Here is a 17,860-nt window from a genome sequence, read left to right as displayed (position 1 = left end):
ATCTAGGAAAATTTAGTGAGTCAGCGAGTACGGTGGAGAGACATCTTGCAAACTTTCCTGTCGCTGTGCAAAAAAAAATTTGGTGAAAAAGAAATCAACGAAAGTGACGCTCCCATTGACAGACGGAGACGCCGGGCGGTGGCCATTCGGCCACGCCAAAGTCGCGTTCGCCAATATGATCTGCTCCATGTTTCATTGCAGTGCATGTACTTGGAGAACACCCATGCATGTATTATTGATAAGTATACAGATTGATCGAGAATCATGTCGATATCTCAATTAAATTCAATCATGGCATGATCAATATCATCTTGTTCATGCCTCTACATTCTGAGTTCCATAACAGTTTCCCGAGTAAAAAAGGCTATAAGTTGGCAACGGTGGCCTGAAAACACACAATGTGACATCAAGAAGCTCGAAGCCTGGTTAGTTTTTCTGCTCTCGCATATCATGTGGGAGATATCATAGATACACCATGAAAAGCTGCAGCTTATAGCTCATAATCTACGGCTCCAGTTTGAACCTCAAGTTGTGTATCATTTCAAAATTGATCACTTCTTGATAAGTCTCAAGACATCACCAATGAGATGCAGGGAGCCAGTAACCAAGACCTAGTTCAGTGCCATCAGACACAAATACATCAGCATCGAGTGTGAAGGCAGCAAGATAAATAAAAGGAAAAAGACAAGATAATGGTCCCTGAATCATGTAAAAAAGAAAGAAACAAATAAACACGATCCCATGAGAGGATAGAAGATCAACAGAATTTACAAAACAGAGATGATGAACTTGAAACGGCACTAATGACAGTGTGCGTCAGATTAGTAATGAATGAACGGGCGGTCCAAGGTAACAACCAGTAGGACAGATATCAATATGCGGATTTTTAAAAGGTAATGTTATTGAAATCTTTTACCTGAAAAGAAGTAGATCGGTTTTCTCGGGCATTCTCCCTTAGCCACTCAATTGCTAGTGGAAGCGATTCAAAAACTTGAGTATTCTCTCTGGAATTTGTACTATTTAAGCCTGCACCACGCACTTGCAAGTTATTACATGATCTCCAGACCAGCCGATGTTTGTTTCAAGAAAAATACATATGGCACTAATAAAAGCATCATAAATGGCTAAATCAATCAAATTTGGAAGAACCTTTATCCTGAAGTAACTTCTCCCACACTGTTTGGAGCGACAACTGCCATGATAAATCAATTTGCTCAGGCTCCGCAGGTGCTGATGCATTAGAACCAAGCTTATTGTATTGCGATTGGTTTGGCACAAATAGGGCCAGATCAAAGTGGACTCCTGAGAAAATTAGATAACAATAAATGCATCCATTCAACCAGAACCATCAAAGATCAAACTTGAAAGTGAACTCAATAGTAAACAATCCAGTAACTTTTCCCCTAAAAAAATAATAAACCAGTAACTTTGCACAGAACTCAAGTGGTTGGTGAATTCAATTGATTCCAGTCAACCGAATTTAGATGATAAATTAAACAGGATATGCATTATTTGGTATATTGCACAGGAATACTTTCAGTGTTGAGTATTTTGAAGGTACCATTTTGAGTTGATGCATCCAGGAGATGCGGAAGCAGTCTCATAGGATCTCTCACAGACATGCAATTGAACAGGAGGATCTGCAATGGGCCTCAAAAGAAAATTATCATATTAGGGCCCCCCTAAGATGTAATACATGCAAAAGCAGGTAAATGTAAGTATGGCAAAAATAGAGATGCTGTGAGACATACCTTTCGAGAGTTACCACAAGTCTGAGACTGCTCCGCGGAAGATGGTAGTCTTCTATCATCCTTTGTGACATGGGAAAACCACTTGGCACATATTTCCATACTTTCTGGACTGTGTGCCCCATCCAAATAGAAAACCAAAGAACAATCTTTGTCCTCCTCTTCTGAGTTCACATGTAAATCTGGAACAATCTGTGCTCGACCTTGCAAAGAAGCACTTGATAGTCCTCTAATAAAATGATCTGGTAAGGGATCCTGAATTCCATCATAGCAGAACAAATTGTCATACATCTTTCTTTTGGAAAAACAATAAGATTAATAAGACTTACAGTACAGTTGAGTGGTATCATGTCCTTATGTCCCTGCTTCTCAAGCCACGTACTAGCCAAAGCAACTGCAAGGCCAGCATTCATATATTGGTGTTCACCATGCAGTCCAAGATGTTGATCTTTTAATTGATGGGGTTCCAAAGGATCAGCTACTTGGAGTGAAATCTTCAGAAACCAATGTTGCATTAAGTATCACGGTTAGAGTAGCAGCAACGAAAAAAAGTAATCGATTATAGAACATACACCCAACTCCGAAGCTCTTTGTTTGAGCGAAATCATAGCCTCTTCTGGCTGTGGGGCAGTATAGGCCAGAACTCCTTTCTGTGAATAACAGATGGCACAAGGGAACCAAAAAATTAAGAAAATTGACTACAAAATATGAAGTATAGCTTTCTAGGAAAGCAAATAAACAAAACCTTGAATATCCCAGCCTTCTCCCCGGCAATCTCCCCAAGCGTATTTCCTGCTCACAGGCCACACAGCACACGTAGCAGCATGAAGCTACTTTTTTTTCTAATAATAAAGATACTTCAATTCTTCTAAAAAATAGAGGTACTTCAATTGTCAGTTGCATGACTTACCAAGAATCTCCATATGATCATATCCAAGGGAAGATATCCCACAGACTACAGGTGCTTCAACCTGCAGACACCCAAATTTACAGACCATTCATGCTCTTTAACTTTTGATAGTTCAAGATACAATGTGCAATATAAATGAGCTCAAGAGGGAGAAGGCTCAGGAAAAACACAAGGTAAAGTTAAACACATAATCTTCTTGAAAGCCAAGTTAAGACAGAATCCTAGAGAAGAAGCAAGCATATAGCTTGACCTAGTCCTAAATGGTAGCACGGTTTGAGTTTGCGCTCTGATCCAGCCTATCTCTTTGCACACAATGCTCACAAAAATAAGTGTGCAAGAGTTTTCAGGACTAAAATGGCATAGTTATTCTGGGTTTTGACTACTCAACATGAATGCTCATACACTACCTCTGGTTATACATTCCTGGAATAGAACATTACATACCACATTAGTCGCGTCAAACTTCCCTCCTAGTCCAACCTCGAGAACAGCAACATCTACCTGTTAGAGCAAGAAAAAGGAGGGGAAAATGATTGGGCAGATATTAGAAATAGAAAAGATAGAATAATCATTTAGCTCGAGAAGTATAAACAGTAACTAAATTCGAAGTCTCTGAAGGTACCTTAAAATCATAGATTTACACAATGTTATGCAAGTAAAAATGCCTTCAATCATCTTCATGGCTAGACACAGCACACATGTAATGACTGAAAACAGCAAAGCAGGCAAAAAGAGCAGGAAGTGTTTGTGTTTATTTTACCTGCTCAGCTGAAAATATCTTGAATGCGAGCAATGCGAGGAACCTGAAATAGGCTGGCATGGGAATATCATCATCAGTCTTCTCCTGGAAGTAAGCCCAATTACTTCATCATTCACCAGTTTATACAATGAAAGCAATATGATGGGACCAGATGGCTTATATAACAAATGTGAAAAGTTTCTGCTTTGTCACTTCTAGGCATCAAGCGCAGAGTGACTTTATATGAAACAACAATTCAAGACATTTACCTTCAACTTATTCCAGCACCACCAAAAGTACTTCAAAAATTTTTCTTCAGAAATATCCGCCCTGATGCCCTCAGAAAGGAGGAGCTAGGTCAGTGCAATCATAATACCTAAGTATAAGGATAACATAAAAAGATGATGCAGCACGTCTGCATACAGAAAAATACTCTGAAGCATACAAGGAGCTACTGTTATCAACTCCAGAACCAGAAGCTGATATGCGATAAAAGAACAATGGGAGAAGAATTACCCATCTAGCCGGAATCGCTCCCTGACATCCATCAAATGTGGCGATGTGAACAGCCCAGTGTGGAAACCACAGGATCGCAGGATAGACTCTGTGAATGTGCATGTTGAGCCCTGTAGGTACAATCAATGTCTTCTTAAACTGGCACATCATAAGAAGCCAAGGACTTCACAATATTCGGCATTCTACATTTTCACTAGCCAATACAACTCCGGGGCTGATTGCATTACATCCTAGTACCAACACAAATAGCTCTAAACTACAGATTTGGTAAAGCTTAATGGTGTACACAGGTTACATTTACATGCCAAACTTACCCGCTACTGGTGAAGTTTTGCTTTACAAAATTGAAATTTACACATTCTGATCAAAGTAGGAATCACACAACATCCAACTCCCGAGCAACTTGCTAGTTAGTTAGTTTACCTTTCCTTTGGTCCCTGCGACGTGAATCACCCTCATCCGCGCGATCGGCTCCTCCAGCTCCAGAATCTACACACAGTAACAACCAAATCCACCCGAATGAAGCAAACGTCCTACCAGGCTATTACGATTCAGAACTGGAGCATGAGGAATTGGGAGGAGGAAATGGACGGACGGACGGACCTTGAGGTAGTGTGCCATGAGGTCCCACTGGTTGCCGCGGTTGCCGCTGTGCGCGCGCACCTTCTGCGTGATGAGCGACGACAGGCGCCCCAGCACCTCCTCGTACTCCGCCGCCGCCGCCACACCACCTGCGGTCCAATCCGATGCCCCATCATCAATCGTTACAGCACCAACCATCAACCGTAAGCTTTGCGGATGTGTAAGTAAGGTCCGTCGCTTACCTGCCTGCGCGGCGGCGGTGGAGGCCATGGCGCGATGGACGAGACGGGTGGAGGAAGAGAGGGAGAGGAGGCGGGCGGCCAGGGTGGGAACGGGATGCGAGCGCATAGGCTGCCTGTAGCGGTGCGGTGCGGCGGTGGGAGACGGAGTGGGGTAGGTGGTCGTGGCGGCGCCGTGGTGGGCCCCGCGATGCCGCATCAGAGATTAATCGCGATCCGATCATCCAAAACGCTTTGCCAGAGAAGAAACGTATTTTCGGCCCATGGATTACGGTACTGCCCGAGCCTGCTGAAGCAGCGCCGGCATCAGTCGCCGACTGCCGACACGAGTTGAAGTCTAACGTATAGGTTTCGGCCCAGCTTCGTCAACAAACATCGCCTTTTTTATGTTGTATGTGATATCCCGCGTGTATTATCTTGATAGATTAATTGTGTGAACTTTTTGATGTTGTGAGATGTGAGTGTACGACTGACAGACTTGTAATTTTCAATGAGCTAATTAACACCTATGGAGTAGATAAGACTCGGATCCAAACAGAATCGATGTGTGGTGATATTCGTCATCTATATGGTTTTATCATCTTGTTTTTTGTGAGAAATATATGACTTCACTATTATCATGCCACTGAAGAGTAACTTTGCTCACTACCAGTTGAAATTGATAATTTGGTCCTTCGTCCAGGTTTCTAAGACTGAAGATGCTCGGTGAGCACATCTACTGGTATTTCAACAAGTTCTTCAGTTAATTCTGTTCGAGATTAGGACTTCGAGACAGCTTAAAATACAGGCCCCCGATCCACCTTACATTTGAGGTACAGTACCTTCTCCTTTGTATGTCGGATTGGTCTTTATAAATTTCTTGTACTGGAAAAGTTTGAGCTCTTCTCCATGCCTTAGAATGATAAAATTTCATTACAAGAGAGAAGTTAAGCGTTCCCTCTATACCATATGTCAATTCAGCTGAAAGTCTCATTTCGTGCAGGCAGCATTTGCACTAACTAGTTGAATGTCCGTGCATTGCAATGAGAGTAAAAAATTTACACACGATAACATTGCTGACTCCTCTAAACCTGCCATCATCGTTGAATGAGCCGAGGAGTAAAGGAGCAGAGGAGGTGAGGAGCTGTTGTTGCTGGTCTGCTGTCGAGCTACGCAAGGAGTCGGGAAGAGCAGGCGATAGCGTTGAAGTGCTGAACCCAGGGCGGCAGCCGCATCATCGCAAAGTTCTGGTCCTCCCCCACCTTCCCCTTATCATTGCAAAGTACCGACAACAACACAACAAACATTAACAGAAAGTTCTATAGCTTGCGAACGATGGACGATCCACCGCTTGACTGCTACCGGTGAACTATGCATTACAAAGCAAGATCGCTAAATTGGACATTGACATTATGTACCCAGGTTACAATGATAGAAATCCTCAATGTATCAAGGTAGGGGTATAGGCATCCAAAAAGGCTCTATCCGATTATTCCTGACATCGACTCGCTAGAAATTAATATACGATAATAGCAGTATTTAGCAAAAATTAACCATCAATAGGTGTATAAAAATACGGTAGAGCCCGCATAGATGCTTACCTGTTGCTTCATGTTCTTCACTCACGAATTCCCCGGGTTCGTCTTTGAGCTCAAGCATGCGACTCTCTGAAATAGTGTTGTCTAACAATAAAATAATGCATCACAATAAATATGGATGATATACGATGAGAGATGTTTCACAATGGATGACAATTAAGGAGGTGCAATGCATTATGCCATGGGTTAATAGCATTAAAAATTCCTTAAATTGGATTATTAATAAATGTGTTACTAATCTCCTAAATTAACTAAGCTTAACACAAAACTTAACCTTAAATAGAAAGTTAATTAGATACAACATGAGGGTGAGTATTTTTAATGAACAGAGCATATCATAAAAAGAATAACAAAATTGGTTTCACTAATTTTGTATTTACCACTAATTAACTATGAATTAATAAAGATTAAACATATTTCACTAGTTGAGTGAATTTCAGTGCATAAACCATGATGCCTAGCATTTTTAACATGTAGAGCATAATCATACGAAGCAAAAAAATTGGTTTCATGATTTTTTTATCATTAATCAATTTACTATGAATTTTTCTAAGCTACAGTCGAATTAACCATTGAACAATAAGTCAACTTTTACCATTTCTGAGTTAACCAATTAAATAAACGCTGAGGCCTTTTTACACCGAACTTTGAGCTAGCCATACTCACAGATTGGTGGAACCGGGGCCCGGCTTGTTGATTCAAGTCAACAAGACCAGAGGCGAAGGCTGGCCTCGCTGGCGTGCACAGGAGCACGAGGCCGCGTAACTCACCGAGAGCAAATGGCTGCATTATTCCACCGACCGAAAGCACGGGCAGCTCTAGAATGCGATGGCGAATCCATCTGGGCATGTCTCGACCGATGGGCACGGCCGAAAAATGGCCGGCGGCGTGCGCAGAGGAACGGTGGCGGTCGGCACACGCGGACGGTCGCACCGTCGACGGACCGCAACTAAGGTAGCGTGCAAAAAAGCTTTGGGAAGGAAAGGGAAGGCTCATTGCGGGTCTAAGTCATGAGGGGGCGGCTCAATGGTGAGGTGCGGACAGAGCTCACCGGAGTTGGGGAAAACGTAGTGAGGAGCTCGGTCCGGTGGGGAAACACCGAAATCGGTCCGAGGAAGAACTCGGCGACCATCCCCCATGCTTCTCTTGGCGCAGCTGGGGTGCATTTGGGCTCGGGCACGACGGATTTGGTGGCCCTATGCGTGCTCAGTTGCTCGGTGTCGTGTGTGGTGTGCTCAACCGAGAAGAAAGAGAGGGAGTGAGAGAATGAGAGAGAGGAGAGGGCCGGGAGAGTTAAGGCTGGGCGATAGCCGTCCTTAGTCAACAAAAGCGGCGGCCGACTCATCTTCGCAGCTCCATGGCCGGCCTCGCTTTGTCAAGGAAAACAGCGACCGATAGTGAACGCGGGTGGTGACTCTATGCTGAGATGGTGAGGAGGGTGACGGAGGGCCAACTGGGAGCGGAGAGGAGGGCGAGAGACATGGGGAGAAAGGCAAGGTGGTTCACGGGGGAGGCGGCAAAGAGCGAGGAGAGGAGGTCGGCGAGGGCGTTGGGCGGGAGGACTGGGAGGAGGTGCGTCGCGACGGAGGGGTCGTGGGAGGCGAGGCGGAGGATGGACTTGGCGGTGGCATGGGGGCGGTTGCGAGATCACGGGCAGGGGGAGAAGGAGCACGGAAGGAAAGGTGACGTGAGATGATGGAACGATGCAGGATGAAAGGAAGCATTAGGTAGGAGAGAATTCATGCATGAAGTCTTCAGTGAGAATATTGCCTTTGCTCTTAATTTGCCTTGCACATATATTCTCCTTACAATTCATCATAATGGAGCACTGTGAGACAAGTGATTTCTTGTGATGTCTTTCGACAACGAAAGTGAACCACTAAAACTGCAAGTTTTTAAATGCATAAACTATTTGTCAACAGACAAAACTTTTTGAGAAAATTGATCAAATGCAATCCACTTGAGTGAGCTACGATGAAATGTAATCGAGTTGGCTGCAATTGCCTGAAAGCCATCAAAAGCGAATTTTGGGTCGATTGAACGCCATTTCTGTCTTATATGCTCATTTTGCTTTTCTTATGCATCCCAGGGCCTACTGATCTAACCGTTTTGCCCCTGATCTGGGCGACGACGAAATCCAGCTACGGTGCCACCGGCCGCCCCCGCAATCTGGTAGCCCCTCTTGCAGCCCCCTAGTCTATTGATTAGCAACTATTGTTCCTTCTCCAACCATTTATGCCGTGGTGATGTTGGTTGTTCAAGGCTAGTTCAGTTAGCAACAGCCAGAATCGACCTCAAGGACATCCCCGTGGGGTATGATACACAATCTAGGCATATTTTTCTTTCCAATGCAACTAGATCTAAGCCTTATGTAGGACCGAGAATGACGATTAGAGGGGGGTGAATAGGCGCCTCAACAAATTTCTTTCAAAATAGATGGTCTTTTTCTATTTCTCACCTAACGCACCTCAAAACGCTCAAGCGGAAGCAAAAGAATCAGAAAGACAAAGCAATAAGACTAGTTCCGTAGCAACATGACTCCACAGATAGAATATGAACCATATGTTCTATTTAAGATCATTTCATGTGTCTTTGTGCACACAAACTCGTAATTTTCAAAGAAACTAGAAAAAAATGGATACCGAACAAAGTTATCCTCCAAGATAATAGTCTAGTAGCAAGTGGACTCAAGACCCGCTCAAATACATGAGTATGTGAGTGTTTAAGCCACTAGCATCAAGAAAAATAACCCTGCAAAGGTGAAATATTGCAGCTCAAAGAAAAAGATCATCGAGCAAGAAACCTCTCCAAGTTGATGATCTAGATGCAATGGTACTCAAGACCCATGAGCATATACTCGTAGGTGAGTTCTTATGCCTCTAGCAACAAGAAGAATGATCTCACAAGGTGCTGAAATTTCAGCCCAAAAACCAAAACGAAAATCAAAACCAAAAACCGAAAAACTTGCGAACTTGCAAGAGAACCAATAGAGGGAAACTAGAAGTAGGGGAATTCAAGCATATGCAAAAACATAAACTAAATTACTCAAAGAGGTTAGCCATATTTTAAGCGGATTACAAATATTTATCTCTCAAAACTCTCACCTATTATATAGACTAAGCACCCATCCTTCTCTTCTCTAAAAATCTAGCTCTAAAGCTCTCAAATGAGTGGCACAAGAGGGCTCAAAGGGCTGGTTCAAAGCTCTCTCTAACCCTACCCGTCTATTTATAGGTTTAGGAAACTTGGTCCTTAAGTTTTCTAGTTTTTCCCCAAAATACCCCTCTCTTGTAGTGCACTTCTACATACCATCGAGAGCATTTTTATTCATTTTCTTCTCCATTCATCCGACGGCTGCGATGCCTTCACGACTTAGCTTCACCTCGATGCAAGCTTCGCGATGTTACCACATACTCCTCTAATCCTCCCACGGTTTTGAGGTCAAACCGCGAAACGGCCTGCACGCTTCTCAAAGCGTGACTCACCGCCTTGCTTACACCTTAAGCAAGCGCTTCGATGTAGATGCGTGTATTCCGTCATGCAATCTTGACTGTCGGCAAGTCTCTCCCGCTCCCGATCCCTCGGGCCGCCTTGTTATTTGCATTTGCATTTCCTTCGCTTGACTTTGTCAACACGCTGTCTCCATCCGACTTCAATGATTTGCTTGATCTCCACGTGTTCAGCTAGGATCACCCTTAACTCCGTCCGACCTCCTTAATCGTCAGACACCAAGCACTTCGCTTGGCCCCGATCATCCCGTCGTCGACCGTCAAGTTGCATCCATCACCTGTACATCATGAGACAAGCAAACACATATCTCCAACTTCAATTTCAATTAGTCCATAATCATTATACTCAAATAAAATCTCAAATCACATCAAAACTCATGCAAAATCGAAGATCATCAAACCAAATAAATAACAATATCAATAACTCATAAAAAATCAAGGCACATATTAACTTAGTTTCTCATCTTAACCAAGTGTAAAGAAAAACGTACCCTGACTTTGTTACTTTGTTTAATTCTATTATTTGCAATGGTCGAGTAGGGATGATGCTGAGTATGCATTTAGGTAGATGTTACAATTCCACCGTATGCCCTGGGATGCAAAAGAAAAGCAAAATGAGCATACAAGACAGAAATGGCGTTCGAGCTTTTGATGGCTTTCAGGCAATTGCAGCCAACTCGATTGCATTTCATGGAAGCTCACTCAAGTGGATTGCATTTGGTCAATTCGTTTACAAACTGCACCAAACATCAAACCTTCCAACAACAAGATTCATACACATCAATGGCCTTCGAATACACATGCACACACCACAAACATGCGACGCACCAAATCTACAAGTTGCCATCCCGACATATGTATATTCTTCTGCAGAGATCGTGGGCACCTTCTCATTTCTCATGCTTTCAAGAGGCCGAAGAGCTTCGTGGGAGCCTCGCCCTTGGCGCGGTACTTGACGGCCATCTCCTCCGCCATGACGACCTCCTCCCCTCGCTTCGCCTCGGTCAACGCCCTCTTCTCCTCTGCCGACTTGTGGAGCATCGCCAGCTTGTTCTTCAGTTTCTCTTCGTACGCTGCCTTCTTCTTCTCCAGTTGCTCCTGCCATGGCGATTAGTACTAACTGTTACTCAACCGCTAATTGTTTGCAATCCTGTTGTAAATTTACAGTGATAGGGACTTGTCATCTTGTTCTCCTACCTCGATCTTTTTAAGCTCGGCCTCCATCTCCGCTTTCTTTGCCTTCTCCCAAGAAGTGATGTAGGCCAGTTTCTTGGCGGCCCTGTCATCGATCATTGCAGACAAACGGAAGCGACACAGAAATCAGTTGGTTGCAGATAGTACGATCTGTTGTTGGTGTGGTTGAAACGTCAGTTGCGTGCAATGGAGATGAAAGGTGTGCTTTCCTTTCATGCTTTGAGTGCATCACAAGATATCTGTCTCTCCATCTAATCTAATCAGAGTGAGTGATGTGCTATCTGAGTAACGCACACTGGTAATTAATTCCTGTTACTTTTAAGCAACTCTCAATTAAATATAGCTTGAGTATTACCTGTTCTCGGCCCTAGCCTTCTCGCTTTCCTCCCAAGCATTGATCAGTGTCAATCTCTTCTCGGATACAATTTTCGCGAGATAAGCATCTGAAGAAAAAGGAAAAGGAAATATAATGTGCACGTGATAAGTATGGGTGAGAAGTCTTGTTTGTTGGCTAAAATGAATTTAGCTGAACGAAATTATACCTCTTTCAGTTGAACCTCCTGTCGCAGGTTTCTCAGCAGCATCTGGCAAAAAGGAGAGAAACTATAATGTTCAGCAGATTCTATCAGTGCTTAACCCAGTAATTAAGATGATAGCTTGTAGTAGCTGGAGTGACTAGTAAAAATATTTACTAGTAGTAGGTTGTGCTTTTCTGTACCACATCGATTTACACAAAAAAGCTGGCATTTGAATAATCTGTTTTGTTTTCAGCTTTGCATCAACCATTTATTTATTTTTCTGTTTTCAATGTCAAAATTTAACTGCAAAATCAGTATCGGGGAAAGGCATGGGAACTTGTCTGAAATTTGCCTTCTAAGATTCCCCTGTAGAAGCTAGATAAAATTTCAAGTAGAAAGTGCTCCATGCATGCATGGTCTTACAACCTCATGCAACCTTTGGTTGGAGGAGATCAGATCAAACCATGAAGTATGTCGAACCATATGGATCTATGTCCTGTTCATCTACTACACCTACCATTTGCTTAAGTTGATAGCAGAAAGGTCCTACGTTTCGCCAAAATAAAAGAAAGAAGTATACAACGATAACGATGATATCCGGGACTCTTAGTTACGTACGTACCCTTGACAGGAACGATGGCCTTGGAGTCGTCGGCCGGCTTGTCGTGCTTGGCCGGCGGCGGCGGTGGCAGCGGCACTACCGCCTTCTCCTCAGCGATGTCCTTGGTCGCCTCCACCTCCACCTTCTTGGCCTCCTCCGCCATTTATGCTCAATCCAGTCGGATCGGTCTTCACTCAAACAGAAGCTCACCCTGCAAGCCGGCCGGTAGGACTAGAAGAGCTAGCTCTCGCAAGCAGCAGAATGAAGAATGGTGGCACAACAAGGGCTCCAACAGTTAGCTGCTAGGACGATATATAGACAAGGGAAGACACCGACCCAGGCAAATTAGAGGCAACTGTACTGTCTAAGAAAAGCTCCGAGTATATGTAAAGATATAAAGAAAGTATAGTACTTTAACTAAGGTGGCTTAGTGAACAAGAAGTGTTTCATCAGCGGCTGTTCCAGGCAGGCGATGAGGCAAGATGCACGGTCGATTTTATTCAAGGTGCATACGTGATTCTCCAGTACGTTGTGAGTATGTAGCATCCGTGCGATTACACCTCCGTCGCTCAAGTTCAGAGTCCTTTTCGGCTTAAATTAACTTAGCTATCTTTCTTTCTTGCTTGAATTAACTTAGCTATTTTTCTTTCTTTCTTAGTGCGGAATTGTCTAATTTCTCTTGGGCAGCCTTGTTTTCTTTTCGCTCCTCCGTATTGTTGCTTCTGACTTATTTGGTGCTGGATGCATGTCATGGCAACTCAACACAACCTTACATGGGGCCAAGGACAGCCGCCATCTTGACGTTCCAGGTTGCAACGGCCGGCCGGCCATACCCTACAGCTCACACCTTCTTTTTACGCATCGAATTGGTCCTGGTGGTGCAGGAGTTGGAAGAAACTCTGATAAACAAACTCGTGAGAGGTTGCCTTTTCTTCTGAGAATCATCAACCATTAACTTAAGCTAATTATAGCTGGTAGTACTGCCTGTGACAATAATTGCCCCTCTTTTTCTTGCCTACTTGGAATGAGGTGCAGTGGTGCCTCGTTAGCTGTTCTTACATTCTTTCTTTTGTCAAAGTGCCTAGCTCAGCTTGTATGACTAAATAATCGATAAATTGACAAGCTTTGATCCACCAGCTGGATATCAACAGGTTAACCCACACATATTATACGTATCACAGAAAGAAGGCATCATTCTGACGGCTGAAACTGCTCTTGTAATCGAACTTCCTTTTATACCATTCAGAATATGATTGAATCGTACCTAAATCGTTGTGTGTGTTTCTTTCCAACCTTAATTAGAAACGAAGCAATGATCAGGAGGTAGCTAGCTACCGTTGTGGTCTGTGCATGGCCAATGACAGGGACACTCGACGGCCGACAGCGAATCGGAGCTGTGATGATACGGCCCCCGCTGCCTTCATGCTGCGGCTCTGATCCTCGGTGACAGATAGGAGATTCTCCTTGGCCCCGCCTGCAGATGCAACACTAGCGTCGTATTGCTGGTCATTAGCATGATTTGTTTGGTAGCCAGCACACGTACTAGCGTCGTATTGCTGGTCATTAGCATGATTTGTTTGGTAGCCAGCACACGTACTAGGGAGAGCGATTCATAGATTCACGTTAGCGTGGATCAAAGGATATTTATTGGGGCTCTAAACCTATCTCTGAAGTATGTAGGCTGAGTCTATTAGATGCTGTATTGTTACTTATCGGACTGTAAAGTTTAATTTTCGTCGAGTATGGTGCAGGTTTGGCGACCGTCTTTGTGCTTGATGCTACTCGACACTTGCTAGTATGGTGAACATTTGCTTTTCTTAGCTTCATTTACAAACTTATAATAAATGTCAGCTATGTTCATCACCATATGCAGAGCCTGGATATGTTTTATTATCCTGTTATAAAAAACTAGGTGTTGTTTGGTTCTCGCCTCTAGAAGCCTATCTAAAATTTGATCATATCAAAATTAGAATCATGCTAAGTAGTATTTGGTTTTAGGTAAGCTAAAATTTTGATAGGTCAAAAATCAAGGCGCTCATTTTAAACGTCAAAATCTTTTCTAAATTTTCTATTAAAAAAATTTGCCCAACTAAATTTTTCGAGACGCGACCAAATTTTAGCTTTGAATCAAATAAAAGTCAAATTTACTAGACGTGACTAAATTTTAACTTTCTTTTTAGGCCAGAACCAAACAGCTCTTGAGTCTTTTTTTTTTTACAGTACAATCTCATCTACATCGTTTTTATTGGAGCATCTTCATTGGAGGCCCGAAGTTAGATACCAGACGGGGGATGGAACCCCACCGGTTCAGCTCCCACTCAAAGCTTTGCGACCAGACTCGTGCCTGTTCACAACAGCTCTCGAGTCTCATTCTTGTTAGACTGCTATGAGCTCTTTTCTCTTTTTTAGATGTGCTACGAATTGGAGAGTATAGAGGATGATAGTAATAACATTCTAGCTAGGAGCACAAGTTGATCTGTCGGAAGCTAGTACATCCGTTCAGCAGTGCAACTCAGGCTCAGCTAGCTTTTTTTCTAGTAAACGGGTTTGCATTTCATAGATAGAACATGAACAGAATAAACCATCGTTTACAGAGGAGCTCCTTTAGAAGATCGGAATTACAATACAACCCCTGAAAAGACTTTAGCTTTTATTTCACCTTTGATCGACCCAGCCAGACATAGCGTCATCTTGCCGAAGCAGAATAGAGTACCACACTGAGGAAGGAGCTAGAGACTGATCTCTCAACCGACGAGGAAGCTTCAAATTTAGAAGCACGTGGGACAGCCTATCAGAATTAGGCCTTGACAACGTTGAATGCACTGGCATCGCGACACGACCAACGATTGTACCCTCATCGGACAATGAGCGATCTGACATCTCCATCTTCATTCTTAATGCAACACGCCACTGTGCCGTCACATAATAGCGTGAATCTCCAGCTGAACAGAACGAGGGAATACTCACACGCCTCCAAGAATCGACGTCGAAGAGAAGACGGCCATCGTCATCGTCACCGAAGCCAACTCGGAGTAATAAAAACATGGATGGCCGTCGGAACGACGCCATCAAAGTAACCCTAACAAACTAATTTGCCTATCTTACTACCAAACCGCTGCACACATACATAGATAAACTCGATTGACACTCCCACACCACCACAACCTTCTACTACTTCCCAAGTAGGGACACCACACCAAGCCCCGCAACGCTTCAGCTAGCACCACACGCCACCACTGCCGGGAACAGGAGAAGATAGAGGACAAAAACTGGATTATTCAACACCAATAACTAGCCTAAGTACTATTTATACCACTAAAGAGGATGGACCCCCTATTCAGGCTCAGCTAGTTGGCAACTTGGAATTGATCGATCGTGCGCAGAGTCCATGATACTGAATGGACTGGACAGTGGTTGCACGTACCGGCCTGCTCTTCCTTTTCGCTAATTTGACAGCGTACCGGCTGCGTTGCGCCATCATATATGTGAAGTGGTGGAGCAGGTAACATTCCGAAAAGAAAGGATCATCTTTCGTACACGTACGTACCGGTATTTAAAGAGGGTACGACTTACTCTAAGTCTAATCAATGGCTAATCTAATCGTGGACGTAACACGCATTCAGTGCACTGTGTGTCTACTCTACTCTGTGTATACCCTTTGCCTACGACATTTGACGAGAACATATCTTGTGCTACCACCGCTTCGTGCGCTCCCGTGTTCGCACTCCTTAAAATGCTATGGGAATGGTCATGAGAAATTTTGACAACATTGATCCAAGTTCAATCTATCATGTCACAAAAAATCAATCCTATAGTCGATGTATATACTGAGAAACAAAAGGAACAAATCCTGCCGAAAATGATACCCTAAAATTGAAAGAAAAGGGAGAAAAGAGAAATGCCATTGTTCACTAACATTTGTCGTTTTTTTTTTCTATTAAAATATACTCCCTCCATGCAGAGATAGTAGACGTATTTTATTTTAAAAAAATAAAATTTTGTGTACTTAAACTAGCATTGAATCGAAATATAAAAATATTTAGTATATAAAAATTATATAACAAGATTTACAGTTTGAAATGATTTTGTACTGTGCAGGCAAAATCTAATTTTGAAGACTAAGTCTAAAAGAAATAGGTCTAATATTTTTGAACGGATGGAGTAATGTATTTGAGTGTTGAAATTTTTGGTGATATTTATGCATATCACCCACTGTCTAACACGATTTTCTCGTGACTATTTTTTACAACTTTTTAAAGAATAGGAGCACGAGAGCACACCAAGAAGAAGGGGTGAGAGGATATGCTCTCGACATTCGACGCTTGAGTTATCGTGAGGCTGACATCCCCACCCAAACGGTTTTCAGAGCCCAAGGCCCAAGCCAGCCAGCAAGAGACGATGAAACTGAGAAATGGAACTGGTCGCGACCGACCCTTTATTCCACGTAGCGGCGCACCACACGACTACAAGAGTCGAGTGACCGACCATACATGCATGCATGCTTGTACATATATATATATAGAGAGAGAGAGAGAGCGCGCGTGATTATATAAAACTAGTAGACGAGATGATAGCCGCCGGCCGGCAGCACGTCGTCGGGCGCTGCCTAGGACTGGCTCAGCAGCGCGGCAGGGTGATGCCGCAGGAGGCGACGGTCCTGCGGGCGTTGGGGCTGCTGACGTAGCGCCCGTAGGTGGGGTTCCTGGCGAACTGGCAGAAGCACCCCTGCTGCGCCCTCAGGTTGGCGCAGCACGCCGCGGTGGGCGTCGCCCCGGACGAGATCGCTGGGGCGCACGCCGCCAGCTGCCCCGCGTTGCACGACGCCGCCGACGCCCAGCCCGCAGACGCCGCCACCAGCACCACCACTAGCGCCGCCATCACGGCCAGCTTCCTCGTAGCCATGCCTCGATCACGTACACTCACTCAACTACAACAGTGCTCGCTCGCTCACTCGATCGGCGGTGCGAGTGTAAGAGGGGCTCGGGTGTCGTTGCGCATTTTATAGCCAAGCCAAGCCGGCCGTGCACCGGACCCGGGAGCTACGGACATAGCAAGCACACTTGCATGTGTTGCTCGCGGTGGCCGGTGACACGTACCCGTGCCGAAGCAGATGGGAATGTCAACATGATTGTAGTATGACCCATCCGGCCGGGTTAATGCAGCGAGAGATACCGGCAACCGTACGAGGTCGAGCTGCTCCTGTTTCTTCAATTGGGGAATTAAACTGAACGTCTTGTCAGTTGTTTCACTTGGTCCGGTCGATCGGATTCTTTTCTACTGCCGTGAGTTATCAAATTGTTTCTTTTTATTTAGATCAAACTCTCTTTTACCTAGGTGTGCAAAACGGAGGCTCGAATCCCCGTGAGCTCACTCCCATCTTGGAGGCTTTGCAATCTGGCCACCTGCGTGTCCGCTAGTCATCAAATTGTATTAATCACGAATTTGGCTGAAGATCAGAGAGGTCGTCGTTGCATCACTGTAGATGCAGGGGTCTGTTGAAGTTGCATACTCCTATATGATATGAGCCCGCCGTCGTCGGCAGTTGGTTCCGGACGGCAGCTCAAAGAAATTACAGCAAGCTAGAACTAGTGCTACAGGAGTGACAAGTACTACTAGTTTACAGACTTGACTCGAGTAGCAGTAACATGACAAGCTAGCGAGTAGAGACGATTAATGGGCATGATTAGGGCCAGCGCCCGGGTGATGGGCATGCGTGGACTGCATTCA

General features: G+C 44.2%; 3 protein-coding genes across 3 annotated transcripts; all 3 read right to left on the bottom strand.

Moving 5' to 3' along the window:
* Positions 1-207: 207 nt before the first annotated feature.
* Positions 208-4,901, bottom strand: LOC133911380 (folylpolyglutamate synthase-like). Its single transcript, XM_062353601.1, has 16 exons — positions 4,738-4,901; positions 4,517-4,644; positions 4,337-4,402; positions 3,914-4,023; positions 3,667-3,727; positions 3,419-3,502; positions 3,103-3,159; positions 2,659-2,719; positions 2,494-2,540; positions 2,321-2,398; positions 2,078-2,242; positions 1,752-2,003; positions 1,562-1,640; positions 1,150-1,302; positions 917-1,026; positions 208-611 (listed from the first exon to the last, which is right to left on the bottom strand). The coding sequence occupies exons 1-16, from the start codon at positions 4,841-4,843 to the stop codon at positions 552-554; spliced, it is 1,617 nt and encodes a 538-aa protein (XP_062209585.1). The 5' UTR covers positions 4,844-4,901; the 3' UTR covers positions 208-551.
* Positions 4,902-10,506: 5,605 nt separating this feature from the next.
* Positions 10,507-12,487, bottom strand: LOC133911378 (remorin-like). Its single transcript, XM_062353599.1, has 5 exons — positions 12,155-12,487; positions 11,557-11,598; positions 11,370-11,457; positions 11,018-11,099; positions 10,507-10,918 (listed from the first exon to the last, which is right to left on the bottom strand). The coding sequence occupies exons 1-5, from the start codon at positions 12,294-12,296 to the stop codon at positions 10,718-10,720; spliced, it is 555 nt and encodes a 184-aa protein (XP_062209583.1). The 5' UTR covers positions 12,297-12,487; the 3' UTR covers positions 10,507-10,717.
* Positions 12,488-16,538: 4,051 nt separating this feature from the next.
* LOC133911377 (non-specific lipid-transfer protein 2P-like) lies at positions 16,539-17,121 on the bottom strand. The gene has a single exon (XM_062353598.1). It carries the CDS (start codon positions 17,033-17,035, stop codon positions 16,751-16,753), a length of 285 nt encoding a protein of 94 aa, XP_062209582.1. The 5' UTR covers positions 17,036-17,121; the 3' UTR covers positions 16,539-16,750.
* Between the last annotated feature and the right edge of the window lie 739 nt (positions 17,122-17,860).

This window comes from Phragmites australis, chromosome 3 (genome assembly GCF_958298935.1).
Source record: "Phragmites australis chromosome 3, lpPhrAust1.1, whole genome shotgun sequence".
NCBI lineage: Eukaryota > Viridiplantae > Streptophyta > Magnoliopsida > Poales > Poaceae > Phragmites > Phragmites australis.
Note: the sequence above shows the minus strand (reverse complement) of the source record. Positions and strands in the feature narration are given on the sequence as shown.

Bases quoted from the DNA above. Each gene is read 5' to 3' on its own strand.
- LOC133911380 (XM_062353601.1), bottom strand. From the start codon at position 4,843: ATGCGCTCGCATCCCGTTCCCACCCTGGCCGCCCGCCTCCTCTCCCTC. The intron at 4,403-4,516 runs GTCCGTCCGTCC...TACTGTGTGTAG, and splicing joins TCATGGCACACTACCTCAAG to ATTCTGGAGCTGGAGGAGCC. The intron at 2,004-2,077 runs GTAAGTCTTATT...GATGGAATTCAG, and splicing joins TGATACCACTCAACTGTACT to GATCCCTTACCAGATCATTT.
- LOC133911378 (XM_062353599.1), bottom strand. From the start codon at position 12,296: ATGGCGGAGGAGGCCAAGAAGGTGGAGGTGGAGGCGACCAAGGACATC. The intron at 11,458-11,556 runs GTATAATTTCGT...CTTTTTCTTCAG, and splicing joins AGGAGGTTCAACTGAAAGAG to ATGCTTATCTCGCGAAAATT. The intron at 11,100-11,369 runs GTAATACTCAAG...GATCGATGACAG, and splicing joins AAGGCTAGGGCCGAGAACAG to GGCCGCCAAGAAACTGGCCT.
- LOC133911377 (XM_062353598.1), bottom strand. From the start codon at position 17,035: ATGGCTACGAGGAAGCTGGCCGTGATGGCGGCGCTAGTGGTGGTGCTG.